The sequence below is a fragment of the Mercenaria mercenaria genome, unplaced genomic scaffold, assembly GCF_021730395.1.
Source record: "Mercenaria mercenaria strain notata unplaced genomic scaffold, MADL_Memer_1 contig_2184, whole genome shotgun sequence".
In the NCBI taxonomy this organism is placed as follows: Eukaryota; Metazoa; Mollusca; class Bivalvia; order Venerida; family Veneridae; genus Mercenaria; species Mercenaria mercenaria.
In genome coordinates, this window is record NW_026460225.1 from 33,616 (window position 1) to 57,510 (window position 23,895).

At 33.4% G+C, this 23,895-nt stretch overlaps 1 protein-coding gene across 1 annotated transcript; it reads left to right on the plus strand.

Moving 5' to 3' along the window:
* Nucleotides 1-3,441: 3,441 nt before the first annotated feature.
* On the plus strand, nucleotides 3,442-11,263 carry LOC123542756 (interferon-induced protein 44-like). Its single transcript, XM_045328744.2, has 5 exons — nucleotides 3,442-3,495; nucleotides 5,226-5,414; nucleotides 5,762-5,902; nucleotides 6,882-7,053; nucleotides 10,293-11,263. The coding sequence occupies exons 3-5, from the start codon at nucleotides 5,765-5,767 to the stop codon at nucleotides 10,562-10,564; spliced, it is 582 nt and encodes a 193-aa protein (XP_045184679.2). The 5' UTR covers nucleotides 3,442-3,495; nucleotides 5,226-5,414; nucleotides 5,762-5,764; the 3' UTR covers nucleotides 10,565-11,263.
* Nucleotides 11,264-23,895: the final 12,632 nt, after the last annotated feature.

Here is a 23,895-nt window from a genome sequence, read left to right on the forward strand (position 1 = left end):
GTCCTACAAAACCCGATACTTGTAATGGCAGGAATATAATCGCTATGCGAGGTACAGGTTGTACATGTGTTATAGTGAAACGTGACTTAATTGAAGCTAGTCAGTTTGTAGAGAAAACCCGTAGATGTAAGTACATAGATGGGAGTGAAAACAGGCTAGATGTAGCTAGAGTAAATATCGATTGTCCGTATTTCAAAGGTACAGTAGATGCGTTGGTTGTAGATAATCCTACCATCGATGTTATAATTGGTAATGTAGATGGAGCTGTAGAACCGAAGTTTAATAGCTTAGCATCAGCAGTAGAAACTAGGGCCCAAGCCAAGTTAAAGAAGCAAGTAAAGCTGAAAGTTCCGTCTGTGACTTTAGATATATCTAGAGAGGAATTCTTAGAAAAGAACTTTTCATTTGTGTAGGAGAAAGGCTAAGACAGATACGATTAAGCAGTGTAGAGGTAGGGGCTCAATTAGGTTTGAGATTAGGAATAAATTGTTATATAGAGAGTATACCGCCCAGAATTTAGACAAAGGTAGACAGGTAGTTGTATCTAAAAGTCTTAGAGAAACTATGCTGCAAGATGCACATGATTCCTTACTGTCAGGTCATTTAGGAGTAAGGAAATCTAGTGATAGGGTATTAGGTGAATTTTACTGGCCAGGAGTAATGGCAGAGGTTAGGAGGTATTGTCAGTCATGTAGTATATGTCAACCTAATATAGCTAAGAGTAAGCAAAGTTCCGTTAGGAAAAATGCCTTTGATTGATACTCCGTTTAAGAGAGTTGCTGTCGACATTGTTGGTCCGATCGAACCTATACTCAAAAGTAAATAAAGTGTGCACGCAGGGTTTCATCACGTAATGTAGATTACGGTGTCCGAAACAATTTGTTTTGTCTCAAAGTCTCAATGTTTGGTACCAAATTTTAGTGAAGTTCATTGCCAATTTGACTGGTTTCGATTATTTTCAAAATATTTACATTTATAGGAATGTTTTGCTATTCAAAGCCAACAGGACTGGTGTCAGAAACGGAAGTTGTAAATCTCTTTCTTGCTTGTCAGATAATAAAAAAAAACTGTTTCTCAAACATTATTTTGTTTAAATATCGTGTGTGACAACCTTTACTATTTATTCAAGCATTGATATTTCAGCGCTAAGGTCTTGCGTAATAGTATAATAACGTAACAAGCAATTTTTTTCTTTGAGTAGCAGTTGTCATCCAAAATCTACTGGATCTATGGTGTACAGCAATTCGACAGGTTTGCTGAAATGGCTAGTGCAAAACAATTATGGCATCACTTTGTCAACCAAACGTTGTGCTGACGTAAAAAACGTTGTGACCTCATTGAAACATTGTTAATGCTGAATTTCTTGGCATTTTATTACTGCACAAATTTGAAATCTAATGTGTTTTTCATTTCACCAAAGGTATAAGAAAACTGACAAAAACACTTTTTATGGACATTTACATTTCCTAATACATGAGAGAGCCATATTTTAACCAGTTGACTCATTCAGTAGTGTCTTATTTTCGTTTACTGATGATTTTGATGTTATTAATTATATTATACGTGCGAGCGGATGAATTTTCTTTCTCAAGATGAAAAAGGTGATTCAATCAAATTGATGTAGAAACATGAATTTGTCAAACAGAAAGACAACTTATGAGTAAAATATTTGCATGATTTAAACTGACAACTGTTGACTATAGATTGAAGGGTTCGGCAGTTGGCAATCATACAACACATTTGTATTTAGGCAAAGATGTTTCAAATTCTTATAGAGTCATTCCATTTATAAGTATAACTTTTAGATATTTTAATGGAAATGAATATGCACTCCTGTTTACCTGTTTACACTACAATTGTGCCCATATACAAAAGCCGTATGAAACATATTGCTCTTAAGTATATCTTTTATGAATAAATTTTTGATTGTCAAGCACTTCTTTTCAAATTTATATTTAACGTTTATATATATGTAACGAAGGTCACATAAATGGTTATGTTATATAACGTATACATTTATGTTAAAATTATTATCCATGCTGTTTTGAACAAATACCAAACGTATGTTTTCTAGGTCTGAACTAGACAGTACCTGACATCTCGGACTCACTTTAATATACACTTCAGACATGCAAAATTTATTATCCGTCTGGAATAGGTTAAAGAGATTCAGAAAGAAATATGTGTTTAATGCATTACTATATTATCAATTATTTAAAACATGAGCATGTAGATGTTTAACGTATAACATGTACTAATTAAAAGAAAGAACCATCTTACGACTTTATTTTTCAAATCTATCTCGTACAGAGAGATATGCTGAGGTGATTATAAACAGCCTTCTCACACCGAGAGAATACAGCTTTATGATATTAAATCATAGTTATCATGACATGAACGTTGCATTAAAATTATACAGAGATGATAATTACACTCAATGTCAAATGGAAGATAATATATAGTTACCGTGCGTAGACAATTCCTGCTGCAACATCTGCTTGCGCAGTAACAGCACCACCATACGATCCAACGAACAAAAGACCTCATATTTGATATTACACACCAGCACATTTTGCAAACTGTATAGACAGTCATAAGTGTATGAAATTAAAAAAAAATGTAAGAGTAACACGATTGTTCCATGTATAATGTTCGTTTAATGTTTATTTTAGATTGTGTACACCGATATGATACACCTCAGACAATTTAACCTTACCTCAAATATAACGAATGAAACGTTACGAAGAGTATGAATGACATGTTAACACTCATTTCAAACGCGCTATTGGATGATTACATTTTTGTATACGCCCTCTACAATGTAAAATGACATTCAAATAATATGATTGATCCTGACGTTAAAACTTGCTTTAAAATATGCACAGGCCTTAAATCATTTTCCGAAATTAAAGACATAATGAAAAACGAGCTTTACTTTGCATGTAAGATCTCCGCTTTTCAAAGTTTCGGGTGAAAAAAAGGACTACTTTTGACATTCAACATGGGAAACGAGTGTTCAAGAGGTAAGGAAATAATATTGAAATTAATTATAATTACCTAATCAAAAGTGACAGTACTGCATCTCAAGTAAATGTTTGTTCCGTATGTCTCTTATATCATAATAAAGTATGTACATGTATAAGAAATAGCACTTCAGATAACGGAAAACAGCGAAGTGTCATCGCCTAATACTCCATGGCAGATCTGATGTTAATAAAATATGTTTCTCCTCGCAGTCATAAAAGGTTTATTCCGGTACGTTAATATTCACTACACTAATATAAATATCATATACATTGTAGCTGATAGCTGTTGTGGTTGATTATTACAGCATCGAGTTTTTTAAAACGACGACGTCGACGTAATCGACGACGTAATCGAATTATCAAAAGTTGTTTAATTTTTTTGTCACTATGTTCAAGAGAACAATTTCTCTTTTTTGACATTTCAGACCAATGGCGCATTCCTCATTCCAAACTTGCATGGACACCTCAGGTATTAGTTTTGTCAGTTTTTCTGCATATTTAAACTTTTTCGAGAAACAATACTTAAGACAAGAAAACGCTTTGTCAGATATCCAACTGTTTAACTTATATCCGTACTGGCCACGAAACAATTCTAATGATGATAGAAATTATCACTGCGGGAAATGGTTCCGTATACGGGAGTGTACGCATTCCGTATACTCCTAATATACGGGCGTATACGGAAACATTTTTCCTGCATATGGAACATTCCATCCCGTATTCCTTAATTGGACATTCATGTTTTTTTCACATGGATCCGTTCATTCATACTTAGCATAAATACGTTTCAACAGTTTATGTCAGTATTCAAAGTTAGGGATTGTCAAGGTCCAAAAGTATGTTTAAGGCGTAGGTTTTGATCATACTTTCAGGAAAGATACCTTTTATATGATATTCGTATATTAGACATATACGGGACCGTATACTCCCGTATATGCACAAATTTTAAGTTAGCGAGTTTAACGAGTCGTGATCATCATTGATATTCATATGCTTTACAACGTCCCGACATTTCCCGGAATAAGTCAAATAATACAATGTTTTAAATTGATAGCATACACCTTATGATATTCAGCTTCAACTCCTTTAGATTGTAACTACCATATCAAATCATAGTACCATTAATATTTTAAACTAAATTGCTTTTTGTGATATTCAAATCCTAATATCTGTCAAAGTTCTGTACTGTTTTAGAAATATATTCCTTAGCGAAAATTAAAGTTAAAATTATACGTTGTTTACATCGTCAATTTATCGGTATGTCATATGTTGATAATCTTAAAATTATAACTAACATATACGTTCCAACCTTCACTTCTCTGATCACATTATTTTGCGGTTAGGAGAATTCTTCATTGGCACGCTTGTATAAAAACCGCGTAAAGGATAAAAAAGTTGCTGTCATCAGACCGAATTTCGGCGAATTTCACCCTCTCACATACTTGTCTGACAAAGACAAATGACACTTTGGACTGTACTAAGTTATTTACTGTTAAGATCTTCCTTTTCCGTTTTGTTCAACTATTTCCTTGAATTGAATTTTTGTTTTAAATATCATTCTGACAGCAAAAACAGCAAACAGAAAATTCTTTTATTCAGAAAGCCAATTAAATCTTAAAAGTAAAGATAACTACAAAACAAACACAAAACAAATTTTATTCCCCTGCGGTTATCCGTCATATCGTCATTTTTGGGGACCGGCAGCATGTTTATTCCTCTCTTTGACTTATCATCCTTTAATTCACAGATATGACATCATTAGGTTATGCTTAGGTAGAAAGTTATTAGTATTCTAACATAAGAAGAATTTGTATTCCATATACCAATACTTCACTTCCTCGTTTCTACTATAGTAAAGAGACAATGTACTAAGACAAGTACATGTTTTCTCCCGCTTCAATTTTTACACGTTTCAAATAGAAAAACTAACATAATAACTCAAAAAAATATTCATTCTTGCCTCAAATAAAGCCAAGCTTTCGTTATATCTTTCCAGCCTTAACAGATTACAAGGAAACACCTTTCTTCGGCCTCTTGGATTGAACTTGAAATCGTTACAAAAAGATAATAAACTTAAATATTCATTGCAATATCGTGTTTCTGTTTTGAATTCGTGAGGTATCTACAACTGATGCTGAATTGAGGCTTTTAGGTACGAGGTCGAAAGTTCATAAAAAGTAGTCATTTGTTTAATTTTAGTTCAAGACCACTCTCAGCAATGAAATTAATAGGATACCAATTCATGGTACTACTAAACCATGCATTCTGTTGGCTGCTCCAGTGTCGGCTGGAAAATCGTCATTAGTCAATACATTTTTCAGTGCTGAGTTGAACAGATTGATACGGAAGGCAGACAGTGGAGCAGATACACGAAGTGTTACAACCGATGTAAATATCATTGACACAATTATCTTGCTGAAAAAAAATAAGTGAAAACTTAAATTTCTGACCTTTATTTCTGTGTCTTTTCAAGAAATTACCTATAAATGTTCCTTCTTTATAGAAACGGCTTACCCTGAAAGCACTGATTTTTACGTAATTTTCAGCAATTTCATTTTTAGATTAGAGAGTAAAATAACGCATAGATTAATTTAGGTTTGCAACATTCGATATGCTGATTTAATATATATTTGGCTAGTAAACTTACGTGGTCAGAGGCGGTACCTATGACTAAAGATGAATGCAAGTAATATTTACACATAAACCTTCCGAGATTCTCTACCTTTATATTTAAATTCATGCGTTATGATAGTGTAGCAGAGCGGGGAAGATATCGATTATGCGATACCATGGGAATTCTGGCTGATGACCTCACAGGCCTTCATGAAACGGATGTGTCCCTTTTGTTGAGAGGACATATAAAGGCAGGCTATAAGGTAATAGATAAAACAAAAAGAATCGTACTTTAAGCAATGAGTTATAGTATCTGCTAAATAATATTTTGACATTGTGCAGTCCTTGTGCTAAATGAAACTTGATTTCTTTCAACACACCGGTCAATGCTAATATACAGATGCATCACATTCAGCATCATATATCCTTTATGTTGTTTTTGGTTTAATCTTAAATTGTTGGCAAGCTTAATTACATAAAAGGCGGTACCTATGACTAAAGATCAATGTTAGTAATATTTATTCATTTTACTGATACATTAATATAAACACTCCAAATGATTTAAAAATGAAAGCGCCGCCTATGAAATATTGTTTTTAATAACATCATTCTCTAGATATGAAAGAAAATGCAACGCATTTGTTGTAAGGCATTATTGAAATCAGGCTATAAATAAACAAAATAAGTAAACTTATCGATATTGAAATAATAAATAAAAACTGTGAAAATATCCTTTTGGTTAGTAGCAATGGTCGGAAGGAATCTAATAAATAATCACAGTAATGTAGCCATTTGTATTTCTTACACAAGTTGAATAAAAACAATAAAAAGATAGGCTCTGACAATTGAGTCCGCGCATGAGAGGTAGTGAAATGTGCAACATGGATAATGTTACAAAACTGTATATGTGGTTTAGATATTTGATAGGTATTATACATGTATATGTATCTCATTTGTAATACAAAGTCACAACCTTTCTCTCTAAGTTCATGAATCTATACTTTAATATTCTGTTTCTCATCAGCTCTAATGATAAAGTACGTAAGATTAGTTAAGCAAATTATATCTTAATGGTATCATTCGCATCATTTTGGCGAATATTTCAAATCACTTAAATAATATAAATATTGTAAACATTTTTCAACTGGATCAGAAACAATATCCGTTTGACCGAAAAGACCAATAAAAGGTTTCGGAACTAGTTAAAAAAGCAAAATCTGTTTTAAAAATGTTATGTTCCAGTTCAAAGAGGATTCGCCTATATCAGAAGAAGATGAGCATTATATCAAAGATCCAAGTGATCTGGAGAAATCACATTGCTTGGCTATTGTTATCCCGTGTACTCAAGTAGAAAATATATCGACTGCCTATAAGGATAAGATTGTAAAAGCAATTCGGGCTGCCCGAAGAGAAAGTAAGTTATTGCTGGCATTATGGTTCTCGCATGAACTCGAATAAGATGTTGTATTGAAAGATAAGTGTTTAGCTTTTAAATTAAAATATCAGCATCAGAGAAAAACTACAGTTTGACACAATCTGTAATTAGAGTCAACTAAACAAGGACAACAGTTGTTCCATTACTAGTATTTTACTATCATTTGTTCTGTTTTCAATGTAAATCCAGTAAACATAATTTATGGATGATCTTGTTTTAATTTTTACTCATTTTAATCTTTTACTAGTATATTTTCATGTACATGTATGTATGTGTATGTATGTGTTCTTTATGTTTTTGTAAAGCACTTTTGAACGTACATATTTTGTATGAAAAGAGTGCTATATATATAACAAAAGTAATAACTAAATTAAATGTAAATTAAATTTTCTTCTTTAGCCTGAATACGACAATATCGTCGGTGTTTAACTTTCCAACACAACGCCTCAAACAAAATAAATTTACAAATGACGCCGTCACCCAGTATCACGGTGTATACCCATATCGAGTCCCTCTGTGGAAAATGAGAAAACGGACCCCTCTCTGTTCGCGCACAGGACACTCTCTGTGCTAAACAATGAACTCCAACGTCATTCAGCTCGGAAAATATAAATGCTTCGTCCTAAACACATTTTTGAGCATAAAAACATATGGTCCGCGGAATGACGTAGCTATATACTATTGCTTTTTATCGTTACATCGTTACATTTGTTTTATCAGTTGACACAAGTCCAAACAAAGATGTAATGTAGACGGAGGGTACTGGCTTGGATGAACATCGTGCGATGTTGATGAAACTGAAATACGATTTTCTTAAATATAGCAAATACTGGTACCTTAGATGTGAAGTCGTTGATCACATCTTACTTGTAAACACACTTTTTGTGGATATTTTCGTCATGTTTCCGTAAAAACGCCCTACTTTCGATTTCGTTGATGCACGGGATCCCTCTCAGTCGGTGCAATTTTGCCTCACAGGATCTGTCTTGACTCTCTGCACCCGGCACGAAATTTTCTATCGGCACCGGCACCCTCAACTTCAGTGTTAGGATTTTGAGATGGTATTCTTATTGCAACATCTGTTTCTAAGGGTATAGATCATGGTGTTTTTACTTCTCTTAATATGCTTTTAAATTAAAAAGAAATCAGTAGTTTTACATAACATTCATATTTAAATTTTATTATCAATATTACTGTTACCTGCTGAAGAGCATAAGTGCCAGGTGTATGTCATTTATTTAATCGAAATTTCTAGTTACTAACACGATACTTCGAGTTGTTATGTTGAAAGTTACTATGCTGAGATTTCGAGTTACTATCTCGAAATTGCGAGTTACTTATCCTGAAATTTCGAGTTACTAACTAATTGTGTATGTTGATGTATAGGTCCTGGAGAAGATTAGGTACCTAGTGTCGTCATTGTGTAGCCCTACAGGGTCATATAGCAGCGTTTGTTCATAGAAAATATCTCTATTTAAACAATGTTTCTTCATTTATTGATTTTGTTGGGTGTAACGTCGCACCGACACAGGCGACATTTCAGCTTTTATGTTGGATGAAGACCTCAGGTGTCAAAACCATGCTTAAGTCTTGTAGGTTTCCGACCAAGTTTGAGCCCTTATGCCAATAAAAAACACACATACCTAAATGAAAGTGTAATTAAGAGTCTAACCAAGATTTGGTACCTTGACATACCTTGATTTTGAGGAGAGGTCATAGAAGGTGACCGGGCAATATTCACAATTACAATATTTCACTATTTTGACCATGTCTGGAAGGTTTTCGACGTAGATCGAGCCCCTAACACATGAATATATATTATACATGTAAATGACGGTATATATCCTGGATACAGTTTGAATTCCGGAGTAGATTTAGATGCTATAATAGGTCATACATTGATGTATTGTAGTTTATGTTCAAGTCCCTACATGTTCGGTACAATGTATGGCTGTGTATATAGACGATTCCACTTTTAAGAGTCGTCCATTACATTTTTTGCCTTTGACTGACTGACGGACGTTCAAATTTTGCAAAAAAAAACTCAAAACTTTGAGTTAAAAATAATAATAATGATAAACAATCGCACCTGGCACTAATGCTCTTCCGTATATGTCTTAGTGATACACAAATAAATTTTTAACCCGAATTTGTATAATTTGATTTGATACAAAGAGGGCCATACATGCATAGCTAGTCTGGAAAGGTTCATCGGCATTGACGCCTGACTTTCATATCGGATGTGTGGCGTAATTGAATATGTGTCGTGGCATTAACTTTTTTATTAAGTTCAGAATTGTCAGTCTTATTCAGACTATTGAAAAAATAAAGTATAGTGCAGTTACATTACATTGTATGTGTATGTAATAAAATGGTTATCATCTTTGCATCGAAAAATATGCGCTCGATCGTTCTTTAGCGGAAGAATATTGCGCTCCTAAAGTCGTACTATCTATTTCCGCTGCAAAACTTTGCATAGCTAATAACCTATAATTATTGTTTGGCTTACGAACACCATTTTATAACTCTACTATCGAAGTTAAATTAAGAGGGCACCTATACCGATAGAAAAATAATTGTGTCCGAGAGGGTTCCCGTGCCGTGTGTAGAGAGTCAAGAGGGATCCTGTGAGGCAAAACTGAGCGTACTGAGAGGGATCCCGTGCATTAACGAAATCGAAAGAAGAGAGTTTTAAGGAAATTTGATGAACATATTAACATATTGTGTATTTTCAAATAAGATAGGATCAACGGCTTCACATCTAAGGTACTAGGTATTTGCTATATTCAAGGAAAGTCGTATATAAATTCCATAAACATCGCACGATGTTCATCCAAGCCAGTACCTCCGGCTATATTCCATCTTCGTTTGGACTTGTGTCAACAGTTGAAACAAGGAAACAATAAAAAGCAATGGTATATAGCCACGCCATTCCTTGGGCCATATGTTTTTATGCACAAAAATGTGTTCAGGACGAAAAAGTTAATTTTCCGAGCTGCCTGACGTTGGAGTTCATTGTATAACACAAAGAGCGTCCTTTGTGCGAACAGGTCCGTTTCCTCATTTTCTACAGAGAGGGATCCGATATGGGTATACACCGTGAATAGTTAATGTTCATGTAAATTCCTAACATTATTGACGTTAGAGGTTGCATGGTAACTTAAATAAACTTTAAAAGCGAGTATATATAATAATTTACATATCTTTCTTATTTCTAGATATCCCTGGTGTGATCGTTTTGACAATGATTGATAGGCTTTGTACGCATGTGATGGAAAGTGTAGATAAGGTCTTCACCTGTAGTCACATTAAAGATGTTGTCAAGATGGCAAAAGAGACATTTGGTGTTCCGGAAATGTATATCTTTCCCCTGATGAATTACTCGTCACAGTTGATAAAGGATGACTGCACTGATATCATAGCTTTGTTAACTTTGAAAAAGATTTTGGAGTTCACGTCGGACCACATTGAGGGACCAGAACAACAGTGAACCCGATTGCTATTGTGCTTTTTTGAACAATAACGGTTGTTAAAGGGTAGCGGGTTAAATATTTTAAATGTATGACAAAGCATCTTATATACTACAAAGAATATCCTACTATAAAGTTTATGTGTTTTGCAGCAGCACAGTATATTTCGATCAGCGCCAGAAATATTAGTATTGACCGACAATTACCTGTACCCAAGGTTGCGAATCACATCATACTGCACTGCTTAGCAGGCGATGGCTGTTTTACTTAACAAACTATAAGTGTTGGCCGTGTTTTAATGATTTTGCCATCAAAGCGATCGATTGCTTTTGATCACTTTGTAAACAACTCTGTATTCTGCACAACTCAGTTCAGCTGCAATCTAGGATTTTAACTGACGTTTTAAGTGACCATCAGGACCATTTTATGCGCTACTATTTGTTACACTGAATAGCGGTTTGTTTCCAAGTTGAATTTTAGCAATAAATATATACAGCGTTCAATATGCTCTATTTTTAATTTAAACTTATTATTTTGTGTGACATGAACGATCATAACTTCGGGTTAGCATTTTCGAAGTCCATTTCACTAGCCTAGTATTCCTATGTAGTATTTTTCTAGTTATTGTTCATTCTGGCCTGTGAGAATTCAGTGATTTATACTTTATATAGAAATATAGATATAAAATTGAAAAAAAAAAACAACAACAAAGAATTAAATCAAGGTTATTGCATTCATTTCTTGACTGAATCATGTTCATATAGCATAACGGACATATGCCTATTTCAACGTTTCTTTGTCATAATCATAACATACTGTTTACTACATGTTTTATTTTCATTCACTACTCTTTATAGATGATTTAAATTCGTTCATGTATGGCCTAGGTATAATAAAGGATAATATAAATGTAACAGTAGTTTTAAAATAATCAGGTAAAAATATATGAAGTTTACTATAATTGTTGTTAATTTTATTTATTTGTTGACTTTCCAGCTTTTTATGTCTTGGGAAGAACTTAAATGAACTGCAAGTTATTATTCCATAACGGGTTGATATTAATGAGGCCGGAGACTTGTATAAAAGATACAGCCTAAGGAGTTCTATGTATAGTTTATAACTTCATGGTGGTGGTAAAAGATTATTTAAAGAGCCTGTAACAATAACAAGAAAATCTGTAAAAGATCCTTTAGAAGCAATTGAGAATAACGATATAACAATTATTACCAGAATCCTGTATCAAAGTATTCACTTTACAATTGACTAAATTAATTACAAAACTTATATATATACATGTATATAAAGATTTTACTTCAATCGGACTGGTTCTGAAATCAGTCCGTTTACTTAGAATAGTTAGAGAATGCATGCCCAAGTGATATAGTTTGGCAGGAATTAGATATTTCGCGGGCTTAGAAAGATTATATGGAGTGAGGCACGTGAAATTTAGTGACCTCTCACTCACGATTTCTTCCTTTCATATCGCGCACCATCCCTAATAACAATAACACAGTTATGCAAATGTCACAAACTGACATACGGGCCTCATTGTATCTGTAGTTTGAATGCAGGTATTGCATAATCGTTTTGTAAATTTTTGATTATTGAGGTAAATGTCTGATTTTACGCATAAAATGCCTCTAATGTTCTTCTGTATTTCTTAACTTAAATTTCCATGTAAATTTTATTAAATTCGGTTCAGTAATAAGAAAGTTGATATTTTATAAACTTCAGTAATTTATGATTTTATCCACAAAACCACTATAACGGGCCTTAAATTGTTTTATTCAAATCCGCGCCAAAGTAGTCAGATTTCCCGGCTATATCCTGAATCCCGTGGAAATACAAAAAGTCAGAGTACACGCATTAGTCGTGAGTCCTATGAAATTTAGTATTTGGCGGGACATTACCCTACAAATAGACTGGGCTAGATATGCCTAGCGCACACAACATTTCGACATTTGACGAATCTATGTCAAATTGATTTTTCTTGGTAATAATTTATGCTCGACCGAGGTAAGAAGTTTATTTGTTAGATTTCTGTATGAGTTTTGAATTACGACTTTTATTTAGTAAAGTTTTGGTCATTCTACAGAATTCTGTAATAGATTTACTTTTCGGCATGTGATTTTGGCTAGTTTCGGTATGTCAGGATAATTTATTAAATTTTTCAGACTTCGTAAATTATTTCGAAAGAGGAGTCTAAAATGTTTCGTTTCTATAAGCTGTAAGATTTGTACTGGAATTTGTGTAACATGATAATTGGAAAGTTTTTAAAAAAAAAAAAAATATGTCAAACATTTCGTTGTTATGGAACGCCGACACTGCATTGCATTGTAATGTTAAATCTACGTGGCAAGTCTAGTACCATGTATGTAATATGTTATTGTAATTTGAAATTATTGTGTGCCAGTCTATAGCACATCTAAACGGTATCCGTTTTGTGGTATTGCATTTGATGTTATATTCGTGCTAGCTTTTGAATAACGTTCTTTTTTTCGCATTGCATTGTGCTAATTTGTAGTTGTAAATACTAGCTGCAGTTTATCATTTCCGTATCTATAATTTTGCATCATAAACTTTTCCATACTTTTACTTTAGACTTTTAAGTAATTAATTTTAGTAATAATGGAAGTAATCAGTGACGTATGAACTTAGTAGCACATATATTTTGTATAAGTAGCACGTATTATTTATGGGAGCCTAAGGAGGTTTGGTGTACCCAAAGGAACAGTTTTATGCCCTGACTTATTTTTTTTGCTATGGTGCTTACCATATGTTATATATTTTAGCTTCTTCCACAAGACGACTTTTACCTGGTGACGATGTCACGACCCGGAAGTACAATACCCGCGGTTCACTTGTCTTCACCCGCTTGGATGTGATTTTCCCAGAGCAGAGCTTTCGTCCCATGGTTGTGCAGTAAACTGCAAAGACGATGACTTTTGTGATCCACTGAAGTCAGCTTAGGGATCTAATCACCTACCATCATAGGGAGCCAAAACGGAGTCAACGTATTTACGGTTTAAAAGGACTTTACTTGAAGATATGTTGTATTTTTGTGCTACTTTACGTTCGAAATTAACGGAAACAACTGTGCCACGTCACGTTAAAACGGAATTGTCAGTGTTAGAACTTTATATCTAGAGATACTGAGCTCAGATTTTCTTTCTTTCTTTCTTATAATAAGATTTTGTTTTCAGTTTTCATTTATACATTGTTAGTAATCATTTTATGTAAATAAATTTGTAAATATTGTAAAGGGTGTTGATTTGTTCTGATAGTTATTGTCCCCGGTACGTCCATCCTGTCACAGCAAATACAACAGTTAGACAGACAAATGCATATGACATCGCAGATAAATAACAAAGACAACACAATAGTGGTGGATACATTGTATAACAAATACAATGTCGTAATATAACGAGGGCTACACACAAAATCAGTCTCACTCCATAGTACGGATTAAATTCGTATTTTTCTATCTACGTATTCTTAAAATCATTGATGAAAAAGAATCCGGAAGATTTTCTCAAAAGGTCCAAAATATTGAAATCCTTTGTGTATAAACTTTGAAACATTTCTCTCTGATATATAAATGCAGACCCCAGACCCCAAGCGCCCTAACTAAATGAAAAAGAATACTAAGTCCAGTTTTAAATTATACAATTTCTCATAATATGCTATCATACATTTCATTTTCACCTCCTAAACCAAAGTTCTCATTTTGAAATTTAAAGAAAGGTTGTCGTGGTAATGTCTATGTTCCATTCTAACAATATAATTATTATATGACGCATTTAGTACACTGATATATTATAAAATGAATTGAAACATACGGAAAAGTATCAATTATCGCCATGAGATGAGATTAATATGGACTATCATATACATCAACATAAGATATAATTTTGTTAGACTTGTTAGCATTCAGTTGAAGCTCCCTACTCTATATTGGATCCCTAAATAACCCCTTGTCAAGCTTGATTCATTGCTTATTAAACGTTATGTACTACAAAAAGTATTTCTCTTCCTTTGACTTCTTGTGTAACTGCAAAGGACCACGTGCATAGGAATTGCTCTAATTTATATGAGAACTCTGGTGTTAATCTGTTTTGTTCCATTAAGGATTCCAATAAAAACCTAAAATTCCATTAACACCGCAAATGTTCGACTTCTAAGAAATCTAGCAAATATACCGTGTAGAGTTGCGTTTAAGCGTGTGAAGCGTAGCGGTATCTGTTTGGTTAAGTAGTTATTTTAAAAGTTTTACAATAAACATATCATATAGACAAGTAATTGGTATTTCTAAGGAGATTTACTGCACAACACAAATTGCTGATGTTATGTATACTGTTAAAAAATGTGTATTGTTCTTACGAATATATATTATTCTAACTATATATGTAGTGTCAGTATATTATAACATTTACTTTATAGAGTATTATATGCCTACATCAATTCTGTCAAAAGAACGGCTTCTATTTCAAAAGCAAATAACAGCTGGCAGAAAAAATCCGTAGCATATCTAACTTTTGACCTCATCAGCTTAACGGCAAAATCGGTAACAAAGGGCATATACTGCGATTTGACGCTTTCCACCAAAGCCTTACGGGGTTACGCTCCTTTACCAGTCAGTTTATTAGAAAACGGATTAGGGAATACCTTTTTTTGTGACATTAGGTTATACCTAGGAAACCTCCCTAATCAGAACCCCTCTAATCCGAAAACCTCTCTAAACTGAACAAATTATTTGGTCCCATTTTTTCTTATTCATTCTCTATTGCAAAATACCCTTGTTATCCGAAACCTCTCTACTCCGAAAACCGAACAGACTTTTGTGATTTTTATATCTAATTACATTAAAATCTACCCTTCTAATCCGAACCTTAGTCAATGTATCTGATGTAAATCTTGCTCACTTTTGACATTTTTTGAGAATGTTTACAGTTTTAACTATTACTCTTTATAAAGGTTTCAACAGCAATAGGTCCCAACACTGATAATCAAAAGTCATGTATAGATTTTTGCTTTGTAGGTGCTTGCAATAAGCACAGGTGTCAAAGAAGCAAGTACAAGTACTTTGTTTGAACAGAAATTTGTAAGAATAGACATATATGCAAGTACTGCCAATATAATAGATTCTTATTAATCTGTACCTTCCTCGCATATTTTTGTGCAATTTGTTCATTTAAAGCAGCAAATTTATTCACTGAAAGTGGCACTAAATCTGATCATTAGTATTCATTACAATAACCGGACAAGTAAAATATTCTCCTATTAGCTACTTTTGGGAATGTAAGAGTGGGGGAAATTTGTTTACAAGTGACATTGAGTCAGTTCACAAAGGGATGAATCTACACATTATTTTTAACAATTAGCATAATTTTTCGTTCTAAAATAGAAACGTCTCTAATCCGAAAACCCCTCCAATCCGAACTTTTTTTCTGGTCCGAACATGTTCGGATTAGACAGGTTCCACTATACCTTTTTAATCGTTCAGTGAACAAGTAAAAGTGATAACAACTGGAAATAAACTTTATAAAAAACATTATGTTCGCCTAAACCTAAATGGATAATCATAATTCAAACTCATATGTAAAATTTTATTACTCTTACAATAAATAGCAATGTCTTCTGCACTACAGCTGATATTTGAAAAGGGGAAAAAGTTGGACGGGACACAATATCTACAGCTTTTATTTCGAATTCATTTTCAGTTCAACAAGTTTTTTTTCTCCAAAAAGTTGTTTTATACCAAGTCGAAATTTCTTTTATCGTCTTATTGTTCAGATTTTCGTTATTTTCACAAAACAAAGAAGCTGATTCTTTGTACTCCAAGTCAATAATATATGATATTTAAAAGGGAACTTAAATTGATCAAAATGCATTTGTTGGTTATTCTGCAGGACGCTTCTTTTATTGAATCACGCCCCTGGCAATTTGAGCATGTATATGGCTCTTTATAGGGGGCAATAAAACCGTACACCACAAAAAAATAATTTTATATTTTTAACTTTCCCTCTGATTGCAAAGACGGTCAGGTAATATTTACAGCGTCATTGTATGCTTTCTTTATAAGGCTATTCGAAATTTAAAACCCACTGCATGAACTTAAGGGAACATATCGCTAAAAACGATAAAAAAATATCTTCATTAAAAAGGTGCCATCAATAAACACAGTAACTGTAACAGTAATGTTCAGGTTAACTTGCAATACTCGTAAAATTATTTTCATTATATTCTCCGGTGATCCATTCCCAAATGTGGTCCTTAATATTAGTAGCACTGGTGTCATGTTGTATTGTATGTATGCCCCTGAAATTTTACGTGATTTTGCATTTTCCATTTATTTTACCATTTCGGTAGAGTATCAAGATCATGTTGTTATTTATTGCAATAAGTTGAGTTGTGTTATTAATAGTAAAATAGACACCTGTATCATCAGCAAAAATTCAGACCTACGATTTTACATTATCATGTAAGTCATCAATATATTTTTGAAGAAAGAAGGACAAACGCCTGGGGCACAGGTTGAAAACGTAAAAAGATTTCTCACCTTCAAGAACAACAAGCTGAGTTCTGCCTATTAAAAATGCTTATCCAGTAAAGAGTGAAGCCTTTGATGTCATGCTTTGGAAGTTTGTAAAGTAGTTAAGTGTGACATATTTTTCAAAAGCCATCCTAAAATCTAGAAGAATAAGGTTTAACTTCTGGCCTGCAACAATCGTTATGGCTTAGACTAGTTCATCAACTAATTGAAAGAGTTGCCCTTCCCATGAGCGACGCTCCGATCCATGTTGCAGTTTATATAGAAAGTCGTACCTAATAAATACGGAGGAAATATTAGATGAATAATATGTTTTGTCAGATTGCAAATAATACAAGTTAATTTTATAGGAATATAGTTGGTATCTGAGGTCCTTTCTTGTATAAATGGGCGGGACTTCGTTTTGTCCAATCTGAATGCAAAGTACCAGAGTCAAGATAATTTGGGATAAGAATAATGAGGATAGATGCTATTTGACAACGGAGTTCTTTGAGGACGATTTGTTTGATGTAATCAAAACCAACAGCTCTGTTTAAGATTTGCCCACAGTATGAGTGAGATTACACAAATGTCTGAGCCGGAGGAATAACTTCTTTTGAAATGGAAGGGGAGTTAAGAATCGCATTGGTTCTTGTTTAGGACTTAAATTTAGTCATAAAACTATAAAAAATAAAAACAAACAAGACAATCTGTAATAAGAAACAAGGTCAGTGGTTTTGGTCTGAACATTTTGTTTCACATGATAATTTCTAGACAGTTTTCTATGACTTTGAAATGCAAACACTTTATTGATACTTTTCCGATTAATTTTAAAAGTAAGAGAAAATATTAGGCTAACAGTATTATGTACCATTCGAAAGTTTGTCAAATTCAAAATAAGCATCCAAAGAAGGTTTTGTAGTTAGTATAAGGATGACAGATGCCTAACGGATGCTGCAATGACATGATAACTTTATCCTAAAAGCATTAGCACGACTATTTTGTATATTCGTGCTGCGCTTTTTAAGTTGTATTTTAAAAAGTTCCCGAAAAATTCATAATTCAGTTTTACTTATATAGTACAGCTAATATCAAGTACCCTTAAATCGTAATCTATCGTTGCATGGTCAAGAATACTCAAAATGCTCTGTCGCAATTTTTAAATTATTACTTTAACTATGTGATTATAGGCGCCAAATAGCTAATACCTTCAGTAAAAAGTATATTTCCTTACAGCTTATTTATGATAAATGCATGTCTTTCAAGTGATGCATATTGAATTAGACATTAATTCTCTATATTAGTGTCAGTTGTCAATTTCATGTGTATTCACGTATGAAATATATCTTGTTTTCCGGGTCTATATTGTCTGAAACTGGACAATCGAACATCAATATTGGTGAGCATATATTAGAATCAGAGAAAATATTACTCTGATTCTAATATATGCTCATCAATATTGATATTATATAAATATTGGATCAGCCATGTCCTGGGTATCTTTTTCAAAATTATATAACCATTTTTGGCTGGTTTTTGAACGTTTAGATTGTTTATTGTATAATGTATTGAAATGACACCACTTAAATGAAGATTCTTTGTCTATTATAACCTTTTTTTTATGTTACGTCCTTACGGTTACGAAGACAACAGTTTTCATTAAATTAACTAACATTTAAATGTATGTTTTCTTTGTTTTGTTTCTTTTCACACTAATGCATAAAATATGTCTTTGCCTATTTGATTGCTGATATTGTAGCATATTCAATAAATCTGATCCGATCGTGGTTTCATTTTGGTACTTGAAGCGTGGTCATTATCCCTTGTACACGTGTAACTCGTGCTATAATTTATGTTGTACAAAATTGACAGCACGTATTTATAGAAATTAGATGTTATTACATGTTGAAGCCGAATACAAACACATATTAAAATTTCACAACTTTTATTGTGCCCTCCATGAGTGGTGGGGGCATAAAGAATTGGTATTGTCCGTGCGTCCGCTCATGCGTCCGTGCGTGCGTCCGTCCGTCCGAAGTTCGTGACGCGCCTAGCTCAAAAAGTGTTTGGTATAAATTGATGAAACCTTGTATGAGTCTTTATTAAGATATGAACTCGCGCACCCCCTACTTTTTGACTGCCTCTGTCCTTTATTTTCAGAGTTATAGCCCTGAAATATTAAAAAAATGCACATTTTCACCTTGTGACGCACCTAGCTCAAACGTATATGATAAATACTTGCATGAGTCTTTATCATGATATAAAGTTGCACACGTTTTATTTTTTGGCTGGCTCCAACACCTATTTTTTAAGTTATGGCCCCTAAATAGTAAAAAATGTCATTTTCGCCTAATAATGTGCCTAGCTAAAAAAGTATTTTACCTAAATTCATGAAACCTTGCTTGAGTCTTTATTATGATGTGACCTTGCACACTTGGCATTCTTCTTGAGAATCTTAGCGCTTATTACATAATTATGGCCATGGAAATAGCCAAAATAGTGATTTTTTTTGTTTGTGATGCTCATAGCCCAAAAAGTATATGGCCTAGAACAATGAATCATATTCATAAAATGTTTGTTAAGGCTATACCCCCTTATGACCGCAAACATTTGAATAATTGCCCCTTATTTGTGACAAATGTACCAGTGCGGGCACATCCTGTGCCCTACAGACACATTCTAGTTAAATTAAAGATCTATGTTTAAAAGTCAGTATTGACTTTTATTCTTCTTGAAACGCAGTAAAACAAAAATGTCAAACACTTATATCGGTATAGGAGAGTTATTACAAAAAATGGTATTGCAAAATTACAAGAAACAGGCTTCGGCTCTAGGTTTCCTTGTTTTACAGCACCACGAAAACGTTGAAACGGCACCTGTATTGGCGTGTTGTAACGTAAAATTCAAATCGTCCTTCTATCACTTGACAATCTGGTCATTTTCTTTATCTTTTAACAGTACATGAACTTAAATTGACATTTGATACAGTTATATAGCGCTGAGAACCGAATCTGTGTATAACCAAATAAAAAATACCCGAAATTGAACTTCATGAGATAAGATCGCGCTTGGTTTAGCTGCCAGACTGCAACATTAATACCCTTATTTATTTTACATATTTCATAAATATATACACAACAAAAATTTTCTTTGATGATAATTTTCCAAATGCATTGATAGGGAGTTCTTACAGTTCTTGAGTATATGTATCAAATATCTGTATTAGTTCATAAGAATATGAATATAACTATTTGGTCATAATAGTACATTTTAGAAGTAAGTGTGTAACAGTACTAATGAGGGACATGTCGTGAGAGTATTGATAAGTTATGGCGATACACTTTTTGAATGGCTTGCCGGTTAAAGTACAGTTTATTGCCCGACATACGAAGGACCGCTAATATTGGTTTTAGGTAATGACCGGTAAACAATCCAAAATGTTTTATTAGTATATTGAATCAGAAACATTTTTGTCTTTAGTCCAACAATATTAATTGTGGAATTATGTGACTGCGTACAAGGCAGACAGGGATAATGTTTTGTTTTGTTTTGGGCTAAACGCCGTTTTTAACAGTCTTTTCTGTTACGTAACGGTGGTCAGTTAACCAGTACAACAATGTTCCGCGCAAGTAACTGAAAACTTCACCACATGAATCAGAAATGGAGGACAAATTATTTCAGGTACAATGTTTTTTATCTAACCGTCACGGAAAACATACGCCTGTCTGTAGATCTGCGTTTGCTCTATTGCATTAAGCGGACGGGCAGACAGGAATGTAAATATGGAGGAAATACAAAAGCATGAGGTGCTGCCAGTTCCATTTTTCATTTCTAAAACAAACTCTAAAATACGAGTAAGAAATCAGTGGCGACGTTATGAAAAAGGGTCGTTCATTTTAGCACTTCCTACAAATAAAAGAACTGATCCTGCAAGCCCCTAATGGAAACACATTACATGGAAGCAATTATATGAGTATTAAAGGCTAAACATGCGGAAGCTGAGACAAGAGTCCGTCTCCATGCTGTGCATTTAAACCGTCAAACTATAACATTGTTGTAGTGTCTGCCACAGATATTGATTATTTTGATCTTCCTATGTCACATGCAGAAAACAAATGCAACAGTTTGGATGCAAACTAGAACAGAACAAAAAAGAAAATACATTTATGTCACCATAGTGTGATCATTAATATCTGATCACTGGCAATGACACAGCGTCATAATCTGTAAACAAATCTGATTGTTTTTACAAGAACAACTGTCTGATGAAATACTGAAGATCTGTGAATATATTTTTTTAATACGTTTATTCAAAATCTTATTAGTGATGGCAGTGCTCGAAATGTTATGTTTGGCACGTCTACAAGTCCTGAACACATGCCCATGTGCTCACATGCCAGGACCAGCGATGCAAGCACATATCACATCACATCTCGTTATCAAGCTCTGCTATTGAATCAAGCAACAATTCTATAATTTTGTTTGACCTTCTGTCCCAACCGACATTGGATAGAAAGTGGCAAATGACACACTTAAAGAAGTATCTGTAGGTTTTTATACAGGCAAAGAAGGAAAATTTTAACTAGCGGAGAGAATTTTCTTAAACTTTGCATGATCATAGAGTATCATATTAGAAACAAATGTATGCAAAAAAACTGGGGGTCCCGCTGCTACTTTTTGAGTTATCTGCACCTGAATGCGAGAATTTTGCTCTTTTATGTCATTTTCAAGGGTAGATAACTCAAAATCTAGCATACGGATACCTTATTTCATTTCACATTATTTTTTGTTATTACATTTCCGGTCATTATGCAAAGATTTTAACTATTCTATCAACATATTTTGTTCTGTCTTTCAATGAGTAATCATACTGCACTTTTCTTGAAGAAAGGGCATAATTTGAAGAATTCTATTTGTTTGCGTTAGCGACTATAGAATAAAATCCGTCACATATAATTTCTGTAAATTTTGTACCGTTACAGAAAGAAAAGTAAACACTAATTGGAAACCAAAAATAGTGTAACTAACCATTACCTTGAGTTATTTGCCCTTGAAAATGATCTAAAAGAGCAAAAAACTCATACTCAGGGGCAGATAATTCAAAACATAGCACGGGACCCCCATTTTTTCTCATAAATCAGTTTCTCATAGGATGCCCAATGATTATGCAAAGTTTAAGAAAATTTTCTTCGCTAGTTAAAATTTTCCTTCTTTGCCTATATAAAAACCCACAGATACGTCTTTAGGCCCGTTCTTATTACATGTGACACCTTAATCCTCAAGTTTTCAAATCAACCTTTGGGTGTAAGAAATTCAGAGGTAATTGTTAAATGACCGGGCTGTTGTGTTCAAAGTATTACCAGCTTTTGAACTCGAGGTAGTAAAATAACAGATGAACTTTATTTCAAAATAGTTATATGATGACAAATTATTGATTTAGCTTCTGTGTTGTTGTAACCTGGCTTCGCAATGATATCCAACATGACTTATTTAGTAACCGATTTATTTTGGCGAAATATATAATAGTATTTTTTTTAGATATCTTTATTACCCATAAGTAGACAAACATTAACAATAAAAGCACTTTATCTTTGAAAAGTGTTATTTGTTCTATAATGTAATGCCTAGGCTTATAATATTCTATTTGGTATTTTTTTAGGATAATTAAGATAAAAACTTTACATTTTATAGTCTGACAAAACTTTTTCAGTAGCTTAAAGCTTGTTGAACTTGTACACATCAGTGAATTCTTTTCTACGTATCCTTAAGTGATCAGGAAGTTAGATAATGTGTCTGCTGTGTTTTCTGTTAATCCTATATAAACTCAATATACTCTGTGACCGTGGGAACAGCCCAGGTGACAGGCTAGGGACATATGGTCCCACTCTCCATAAGCATTGTTAAAAGCTTGTTTGGAATACATTTATAATTAAGAAATGTTGTTAACAATGCAGTAAATAGAACTGTGTTAAAAGGCTAAATGAACATTGATTATAAATATTTTTGAAATTCGACTGAACATTCATAAGTAAGTGACATTGCTCTCATAAGAAATAAAAATGTTAGAACTGTCATAATGGTGTTGTGTTTAAAAAAACTTCAGGTGCACCACCATGCCTCTATACTACGTTACAACGCACGTTTATGGCGCCGCAGACAGGATGTCGAACTTCTACAATGGGTTGTCGCGAGATCATATGCAAGGACTAGCACTACAATGACACGCGGAGAATGATGTGATGCCGCTAACAGTAAGACCTGTATTTTCACACATAGTGCTTATAAAATACAAGCTTTTTTGGTTTTAAAAACAAGAAATTATACTTGTTCATCATTTGGAGTTTGAGATGAAATTGAAAAAGAATGTACTTGGGTACTTTTCATATTCATTTGAGATTCGTAAAAAATCATTATGAAATTTTATTAACATAATATGATTATTTAGTTAAAAATGCGCAAAAATAGTAAAAGGATTTACGAAACGCAAGGAAACCACCATGCCTCTATACTACGTTACAAATCAAGTTATAACTATGCCATTAGTGTAAAAATGTACTGCAAAATTCTGGTTAATTCTGAAATGATATTAACATATTTGCATTCAAAAATATCTTAATTTGGCAGCCATTTTGTCTTCCGCCATTTAACTTATAAAATTATTTCCCAGAAGGTCAACATGTTTTTCTTGAACTCGGCATATCTGAATTATGCTAATACAGTGCAAGAGACCAAATACTAGTAAAATGCTTGCACTCTTATCATTTTTCGAAATCTGAACTAGACTAAACAAGTAAGTATAATGACCAGTTCGTGCACATTCTA

Bases quoted from the DNA above. Each gene is read 5' to 3' on its own strand.
- LOC123542756 (XM_045328744.2), top strand. From the start codon at position 5,765: ATGCGTTATGATAGTGTAGCAGAGCGGGGAAGATATCGATTATGCGAT. The intron at 5,903-6,881 runs GTAATAGATAAA...GTTATGTTCCAG, and splicing joins ATATAAAGGCAGGCTATAAG to TTCAAAGAGGATTCGCCTAT. The intron at 7,054-10,292 runs GTAAGTTATTGC...TCTTATTTCTAG, and splicing joins TCGGGCTGCCCGAAGAGAAA to ATATCCCTGGTGTGATCGTT.